The following is an 8,420-nucleotide window of genomic DNA, read 5'->3' on the forward strand; positions in this document are numbered from 1 at the left end:
CAGAAGACCCTAGATTGCTCTCTACTAAGGTTAGCAGGTTCATTAAAATAGTTACACTTGTTAACGGCTGGGCAATTGTGGGAAAAAATAAAAATAAGAAAAGCAACCGATTGCTAAGACAGTGCATGTTAAAAGCTCTCACCCAAAAAAGTGATGATTATGTGATAGGATAGAGGAGGTGACGAGATAGAGGTGTTAACCAATGTTATGGTGGTCATCATTTTTCAGTATATAAGTGCATCAAATCATCACGTGGTATACCTTAAACTTACACAATGTTATATGTCATTTTTATGTCAATAAAGCTGGGGGGGGGGGGAGAAAAGCCACAGATACCACCAAACTCTCATTATACTTGAGGTATAAGATTTATTCACACACACAAAAAATAATCACAACCAAATGTACACTAATTTAAAAAACAAAAGATTATAGTGACATAAAATTTTATATTCTCTTTTATAAGTGTGTAAAAGTATTTTGTTTGCTTCTACATAAATTTCCATTCATAAAAGAATAGCAAACATTAAAATGCGGTGATAGTTTGCATTTCTTACATGGAAAGAACATAGACCAAACCCTGGAGCTTTAGTTTACAAGGATGTTACCATGAAGCGACACACTAAACTAATGATCAAAAATAGTATCTATTTCCAGATCCATATACATATACATTCACCAACTAAGCTGAGAAATAAGCATTTCATATTGTCTCCCATCTTGCTATCATGTATTTTTCTTCTTTTTACTAAAAGCAGAGTAAGAAACTGCATTTTCTCCTTTTAATTGACCTCAGAAGATGCACTATCTAATTCATGAGAAACGCGAAATTTCAGGTGTTTATCTTGTTCCTCGCTCTCAGGGTGTTGGACTAGCTCCTTTTCATTGCTTTGAACTGTTTGGCCAACAAGCTCACTGCTGACATCAGAACTTTCCTGACTACCAATCTCATGGGAATGCTTATTGTTTTCATCACTTGCCTTCAGCTTATACTCTTTGGAGTGCTTGCGGCTCTTGGTTTCCATACTGTGGTCATCCACCTGACTCGTTTCCTGACTGTCCTTCACATGGCTGTCCCTGTCAGGAGACCGCCGCACGGTGTGGGAAAGGAGGACAGCATTGAAGTCATCTTCCATACTCTGACTTTTCACAAGTGATGTGAAGTCCTCCTCTGTAGAATCAGGATACTGAATCACAGAACAAATGGAAGAAAGATGAAATGAATAGTCAGGGATGGGCGCGTTGTAATTCTGCTTCCTAACTTTTAGGCCAATTTATACTGAAAATTGTCTAAATTTGGCCAAAGCAAAAACCGGGACTAGCATGTTACTTTGCATTTTGCCAAGCCTTTTCACATATTCATCTCCTTTAATTTAACAGGTACATCAATTATGCATATGATGAAGACTATGAATTAGGTCTCATTATCCCTGTTTTACATAAAGGGAAAATGAATTGAAAGTTAAAAAGTAAAATGAATAGTAAATGGCAAGGCTATGTGTCAAATACAGATTCTTCCACTACACATTTAGTGTCATTTGCCACTCTCCAATTCATCTTAGGTATTTAGCTTCAAAACATGACCATTATATTGTGAAGATAATTGCTGTTTTCCAAAGTTTTTTTTTTCCTTTAATCTAAAAAAGTGAATAGAATAAATGCTTTATAGCCAGGATTTGGAAAAAGAACATTGTGATTGAGAGGCAAAATTAGGGAGAAATAAGCATGGCCTTAAACATAAAATCACCAATGGGAAAAATATTTGTGTTCTAGAGTCATAAATTAATAATGCTAACTGAATGAATGAATGTACATATGCACAGTTGGAGTTCCTAGAATTGGGCTCTAATCATAAATATCTGATGTGTCTGTTAAAGGATTTACCTGGTCTTCATATCTGTGGGACTTCTTAGATTTGGACCTCAGTCCATAAGCCACGCTATCACCTCGGCCATCATATGAGTCTCTTGTGGGGACAGCTGGGGTGAAAAATTGGGTTGCTGGAACATCGGTGGGAAAGTCAGTGACCAGTTCATCAGATTCATCAGACTGGTTAGAGTCGTCATCTGTGTCATGGGAATCAACGGAGTCCTGGCTATCTACATCGTCTTCATCATCTTCATCATCCACATCATGGCTTTCATTGGACTTACTTGCAAGGGTCTAAAAATCAAGATGGCCAGAAAAATTCAGGTAAAGGTTTTTATTTTCCCTTAGTCTTTACAGTGTCTTTCAAACTATTTTGTTTTCAGAATCTTTGCATTCAGAACAATGTACTCAGTGACTTTTAGGAGCAAATGTGAGTATCTTCCAATTTTGTTTTAACACGAGGATAGTGGAATCATAATTTGAGGTGTGTTGCTTGATTTTCCATAAACAATTATTTTCATAGACAATTTCAAGCAATATATGTGAGTATGACATTTAAATTAATAACATTGCTTTTCCTCGTTCATATTAGATATAATTTAACTGACCAAATTCAATGATGAAATAAATACAGATACATAATTGTGAGGTTATTTTTTCTATTTGAAATAAGAATTCTCAGGATATTGGAGCACCCATATATTAATGCATGCACCGAAACCTAAAACCACCTCCTTATTAGCATGGATAAACAAAAGGTGGATTAATTGCAGCTCAAAGCTGTCAATTAAATTAACCAATTAATGTCTATTAAACTTCTGATTCACAAATATACTGGGTTATTTATGTAGCTTTCCTAATTAGAGATTCTTAACATATTCAAACAGATCTTAAGGAAAACAAATTTAACTTATCTCTCTGTTTAGCAAATATATTAATAGTCCTAATAAAAAGAATAGTTCTCACATAAACAGTTATGTTAGGAACAGTAATGTTCCTAGAGACAAAATCTTGGCTTTCATAGGCATTAATTAGGTGCTTATCGGATATTGGAAAAAACATCTTCAAAATACCTTAAATAAAATGTTAAGAGGCTTAGTATTTCAAATAACAGACATTGGCAAACACTTCCTGCCACCCTAAACTTATCTGAAGAAATCCGATATTTCTGCCATTTGGTAAATACATGTTTTTCTTCTGAGCAAGTTTTAGACTGGCAATTTACTGGGAAATTTGCTAACAGAATCTTGTCAGACTTGAACCTGGGCAATGTCATTCGGAGGAAGAGTGGCTTCTTTCATCTCTCTAAGGCATGGTCAGCCTCTGATTCGAGGTGAGAACTTACCTTTTGTTTGAAGTCATCAGTTTCTTCAGAGAGCACAGCATTCTGAAGAAGGAGGGACACATATCAGGCAGTGAACATCAAACGTGCCTAACATTTTAATGCAACAGTCAGCCTTTGCTGTCCCAAGCAGTTCTCAGTTTTCAGCCTCAAAAGTGGGTGGCTTAAAGTGGGAGGAAGCCACTTGACCAGATCAATTGCTAGCCGAAGCTCACATTTACCCAAGGGCCGGAAGGCTCCATTTAACTGGCCCAAAAGGCCTGCATGATGGCTACTTCTTGTTGCTGTTTTCTAATTGTGAAAAATTTAATTTTTACAATTAGTTAAAATTAAAAATACCTGTAGTGCTAGGAAAGTCTGCTTCTGAGATGGGTCAGGCTTTGGCCATGTAGCTACAGCACCTGGGTATTTGTTGTAAAGCTACAAAAAATGTTGCATATTTGTCATTATTAAAAAAAGAAACATAAAGGATCTCTAAGAGATAAGCTGAAAAAAACAACTACACTTCACTGACCTTGATGGATAAGAATAATATGCATGTATATGGTCAACCAGAGCTTTAGATACCTCTTTTAGCATTTATTTGCATTGCAGATTCATTTAATATACTCTTTAAAAAAAATTTTTTTTAGTGTTTATTTATTTTTGAGAGAGAGAGAGAGAGTCCAAGCTGGGGAGGGGCAGAGAGAGAGGGGAACACAGAATCTGAAGCAGGCTCTGAGGTGTCAGCACAGAGCTCGACGAGGGGGGTGGAACCCAGGAACCGCGAGATCATGACCTGAGCCAAAGTCAAATGCCCAACCAACTGAGCCACCCAGGTGTCCTGAGATTCATTTAATATACTCTTACATAGCACTTACTGTGGGCCAGGCACTCTTTCAAAGTGATTTACAAATATTTATTCATTTAATCCTCTCAACGCCCTGTGAGATGAGTATCATTATTATTCCCATTTTACAGATCAGGAGAAACTCAACCACAAGGAAGGTTAGTGGTAAAAAGTGGCAGAGCCAGGGTTCAAATCCAGGCAAACTGGCTCTTTGCACTGATGCATTCTGTGCATACTGAATACTGCGCAGTCCTGTGCTTGCTAGCTGAAATTTCCTCTCAGATAAAGCACAGCTAAAGCAGAAGTTCCTTAATTAGTGGTGATCTTCATTGTTTCCTCTATGGAACAAGGGGGAACTCTCTAAGGCTGTGCTGTCTGATATGGTATCCTCCAGCTATATAACATGTGGTTATTTAATTAAAATTAAGTAAAATAAAAATTCAGTTCCTCAGTTGCACTAGCTACATTTTTCATTCAATAGCCACATGTGTCTAGCTGCTCTCTGAGTGGACGGTGCAGAAATAGAATATTAACATCATCACACAGTTCGGTTGCTCTAAGTTGCCAGAGACATGAATGGTTTTTCCTCTGGCCAAGTTATTTATCTGGAAAATGATTATCCTAGTGCGGAGGAACGGAAGTTGCTCTGAATAAGTGTCATCTGATGGGCTGTATCACCCAGAGCCAATCCCTTCACATCCCTGTCATTGAGAGTGAGAATCCTGGTGGTTCCACAGAGTCCCTTTCACAGCCAGCCACCGAGTGGGGGAGGGGCGGGGAGGCAGCCAGTCAGGGGCACTTGGGGTTTCCCCAAGGCCGGCTGGCTCTAACCAGAGCAGATTCACAGTGGGCTTCTCTCAAAGCATTTGCTGAAAGAAGGGGTTCCTTGCCTAAAAACGATATGAAAACTACTGGTCTAGATGAGTTCAAGTTTCCTTCTTGGAAAGATTATATACAAATATGTATATAAAGATTATATACAAATATGTTAGAGCTTACATATAATTAATAATTTATATATATATTTCCTGATGAGACATGTAATATGGGCTCATAGAGAATGTATTTATAAGTTCAATTTATGATTTAAAACAAGGTAATATGGAGACAATATAGATGAACAAAGTAAGGAGACTAAACCCCCTAATAGTCCTAACACTCACAAATAACCAGTGTTCATCTCCAGAGGTGTTTCCTATTAACTTTCCCATATTTCCTACTAGTTCTAAGGTTCTAGGATTCTGGAAGGTTGAATCCCCTGACATTTAGTAATTTGTACTGTCATAGCTTCATGTACCATATTTGTTCTCTTAAAAGCACTAATTCTTGCCTCAAATAGTGTGACCTCTATCTTTTCTGGAAATGTTAATTTTTCTGGATTATTATTGTGATTCAATACTTGTTTTCTCAAATCAATTGGACATGCCTATAACACCTACTTGCGCACCCAAATGTGCATACAGCAATATTTCTCTAAATGTCTTCATTAAGCAATCTATTCTCAGTGACCCCAGGCAACTCTCTACGGCCTTTATTCTGTTCATCTGGCATTGAGCTCTGTGCCTTTTTGTCTGAGCTCCTCAGGACAATGCCCATTTGTTGTTTGGCTGGCACAGTTTCACCTGTTTTGGAGAGGCACATACATCTATGGTGCTGGTCAAAAAGCTATAATAAAGGGTTTGATTTGGTCTTCTGTTTGGGTAGAGAATTGTTATCTAAAGTCAGCTGACAAGATCTAAACAGTGTAAACGACTTTCTTTTTATAATGGGCTTCTTAGCAAATATCTTAGAAGATATTTTGAATATTAGAGTCACACAAACCATCCAGTATGTGAGACAAATTTTAAACTTACTAAAGGGTGGAGTTTTCTACGTCTAGCATGGTATGTTGACTCATGGGAAGAAAGGCACATGACTTCATAGAATTCATCTTACATAAGTGATAATGGCCTAGAGCATTATTTTATTATATAAAAAAAATCTAATTTGATGTTAAGAGCATATACTTACTAAAACCTATCCAACTCTTTCTTAACTTGCAAAAGGGCTATGTCCCAATAAACCCATTGCAGGTTGAAAATATGGTGGGTCATACAGAGATGCATTGAATACACCTAACCTACCGAGTGTCATAACTTAGCCTAGCCTACCTTCAACATGCTCAGAATGGTTACATAGCCTGCAGTTGGGAAAGAGCATCTAGCACAAAGCCTATTTTATAATGAAGCGTTGAATATCTCATGTAATGTTTTGAGTACTGTATTGAAAGTGAAAAACGGAATAGTTGCATTGGTGCAGAATGGTTGAAAGCATATTGGTGATTAGCCTCGTAATCATGTAGCCGGCGGAAGCTGCAGTTCACTACCACTGCCCAGCATCACAAGGGAGTATTGTACCATGTATTGTTAGCCTAGCAAAAGGTCAAAATTCAAAATTTGAAGTATGGTTTTTACTAAATGCATATGGCTTTCTCACCGTCATAAAGTTGAAAACTTGTAAACTGAACCATCATAAGTTGAGGACCATCTGTAACTGTACTTAGTACTGGCCTAGGTTGAAAGCAGGCAGTCGGTACTTACCAATTAGCAGCATGACTACGAAAATAAGTAAAATGGCAACAAATATGTTTGTGGTGCCTCCTGTACAACTGCATAAGTAATTTAAGGACATGATAAACCTAAAAGATGCTTACCTGCTTTTCCTCCGAGCTCCCAGAATCAGTCTGTTTAATCTTTGAAACAGAAAAGATGAAGAAAGATTACAATGTGAATGTGTTCTTAGCACATGGGAACACACAATTCATGTATTTTGAGAAATTTTCTTTAGATTCAGCTGTACTCACTGGAATGGCGTAGGCAATGCCCAAGAGGCAAAAGCAAATCACTGCAATTCTCATGGTTATTTTTCCTGCAAAACATTTTGTAAGGAATATTTAATCTCTTTGTAGGGTAAAACGGTGATACCTTTGTTTGCTACCACATTACAAAATAATTACAAATAAAATATATTTTTTGTAGAACATTTTCTTCCTTTTGGAGAAAACTTTTGTTTCATTCACTATGGTCTTTTGAGTTAATATTTGTAATGCCACCTCTATTCTCCATCTCTCACTATTAGGTAAGGGAGAGAGGAATGTTACGAGTCTATATTTAACTTTCAAATTTAGAGTTCCAGGGATTATACTAATACTACCTGATATCTCCAGCTGTCTAAACCTACAAACAGATCATTAGTAATTTAATTAAAATAATAGGCTAGTGTTAGTATACTCATTTCTTAGAGAAGAAAAACACAAAAAGAACATAACACTACAGAGAAACTTGCTTTCTCCATTTTTCAAGCATGCATGTTAAATGTGATTCTTAAATTATTAAAAAGATACTACTTAGGTAGAATGAAGCCATCTCAAAACTCAGTTATTTAAGAAAGACATTCTAGAAATTTGAAACAAAAAACAAAACACTGAAAACAGTCAACAGCTTTTCTATTCATGATAACAAGTCTACATAGTGTCATACAAGTATTTTGGTGAAAAATTTAACGGCTAAATACAGAAGTAAAATATTCAGGGAGGTTTCTTTTCCCCCTTGAAAATAGGATGGATACATTAAATCATCAAAACATAGCATTATTATTAGCTTACATTACCACTAAAGATCCTTTTCCTTTTAAATGCTTCCACAACCATCTATCCATTAAAACTAATGTATATGTAATCATTTGAAAGGGGCATAGAATGTTTATTTTTTTCTGATTGGAAGAAATAGTGTTAGTTCCTTTGAGGACTCAAAGTGCTTCTGAGTTATATATACGACTGGCTTTCAAAACAGCCAGTCACCTTTCCTCCAGGAAATCTGTAATGTATCTGGCATGCTCAATGAAAAGACAAGAACAAGTCTGCATAACAGCTTTACAATTAAACTCTTCCTTACCACTTGCCCTTCGCCCTGAAACGAAGCTGAGTATGTAGGACAGTGCACTGCGGGCTTACCTTGGTCTGTGGCTGCTGAGAAGAGAGCCCTGTCCCGGACAGTGTGGCAGTCCTGGCCTTCTCTTCTTGCTGCTGACAGCCAGGACCTCCCAGAATTTAAATGCTGCTCCAGACATTCTCCACCAACACAGGGAGGCGGAGAAATGTGTCATGAGGTTTTTTTGCCACTGCCCCACCCACTTGCTCCCACACTTCCCCCTCTGGTTTTGTGGTTAGAAAAACAAAGAAACAAACACACAAACTACTCTGCAGCTAAAACATTACTGACGTACAATATCATTAACTAGATTTTTCATTTATGGGATTGTCATTCAGCGTCATGGAAGGGCATTGAGGGGTCCTCTAAAAAAGTGGGGAGGAATGACTAGTTCTTTTAAAGAGTTTTATCA

At 37.2% G+C, this 8,420-nt stretch overlaps 1 protein-coding gene across 3 annotated transcripts; it reads right to left on the reverse strand.

The window, feature by feature from the left end:
• Positions 1-349: 349 nt before the first annotated feature.
• SPP1 (secreted phosphoprotein 1) lies at positions 350-8,156 on the reverse strand. 3 transcript variants are annotated; one of them, XM_043572212.1, is made up of 9 exons: positions 7,998-8,130; positions 7,856-7,860; positions 7,004-7,012; positions 6,883-6,947; positions 6,733-6,771; positions 3,551-3,631; positions 3,215-3,256; positions 1,885-2,163; positions 350-1,187 (listed from the first exon to the last, which is right to left on the reverse strand). In XM_043572212.1, the coding sequence occupies exons 4-9, from the start codon at positions 6,934-6,936 to the stop codon at positions 783-785; spliced, it is 900 nt and encodes a 299-aa protein (XP_043428147.1). In that variant the 5' UTR covers positions 6,937-6,947; positions 7,004-7,012; positions 7,856-7,860; positions 7,998-8,130; the 3' UTR covers positions 350-782. The 3 variants fall into 3 exon arrangements, with proteins under 3 accessions (XP_043428147.1, XP_043428146.1, XP_043428148.1); XM_043572211.1 differs by lacking the exons at positions 7,004-7,012; positions 7,856-7,860 and having other exon boundaries at positions 8,032-8,156; XM_043572213.1 differs by lacking the exons at positions 3,551-3,631; positions 7,004-7,012; positions 7,856-7,860 and having other exon boundaries at positions 8,032-8,156.
• Between the last annotated feature and the right edge of the window lie 264 nt (positions 8,157-8,420).

Source organism: Prionailurus bengalensis, chromosome B1, assembly GCF_016509475.1.
Source record: "Prionailurus bengalensis isolate Pbe53 chromosome B1, Fcat_Pben_1.1_paternal_pri, whole genome shotgun sequence".
Lineage (NCBI taxonomy): Eukaryota > Metazoa > Chordata > Mammalia > Carnivora > Felidae > Prionailurus > Prionailurus bengalensis.

Coding starts and splice junctions, on each gene's coding strand:
- SPP1 (XM_043572211.1), bottom strand. CDS start 6,936: ATGAGAATTGCAGTGATTTGCTTTTGCCTCTTGGGCATTGCCTACGCC. Junction 3,632..6,732: donor GGAGCTCGGAGGAAAAGCAG/GTAAGCATCTTT, acceptor CATTTTTTGTAG/CTTTACAACAAATACCCAGG. Junction 2,164..3,214: donor CTGATGACTTCAAACAAAAG/GTAAGTTCTCAC, acceptor CTTGATTTTTAG/ACCCTTGCAAGTAAGTCCAA.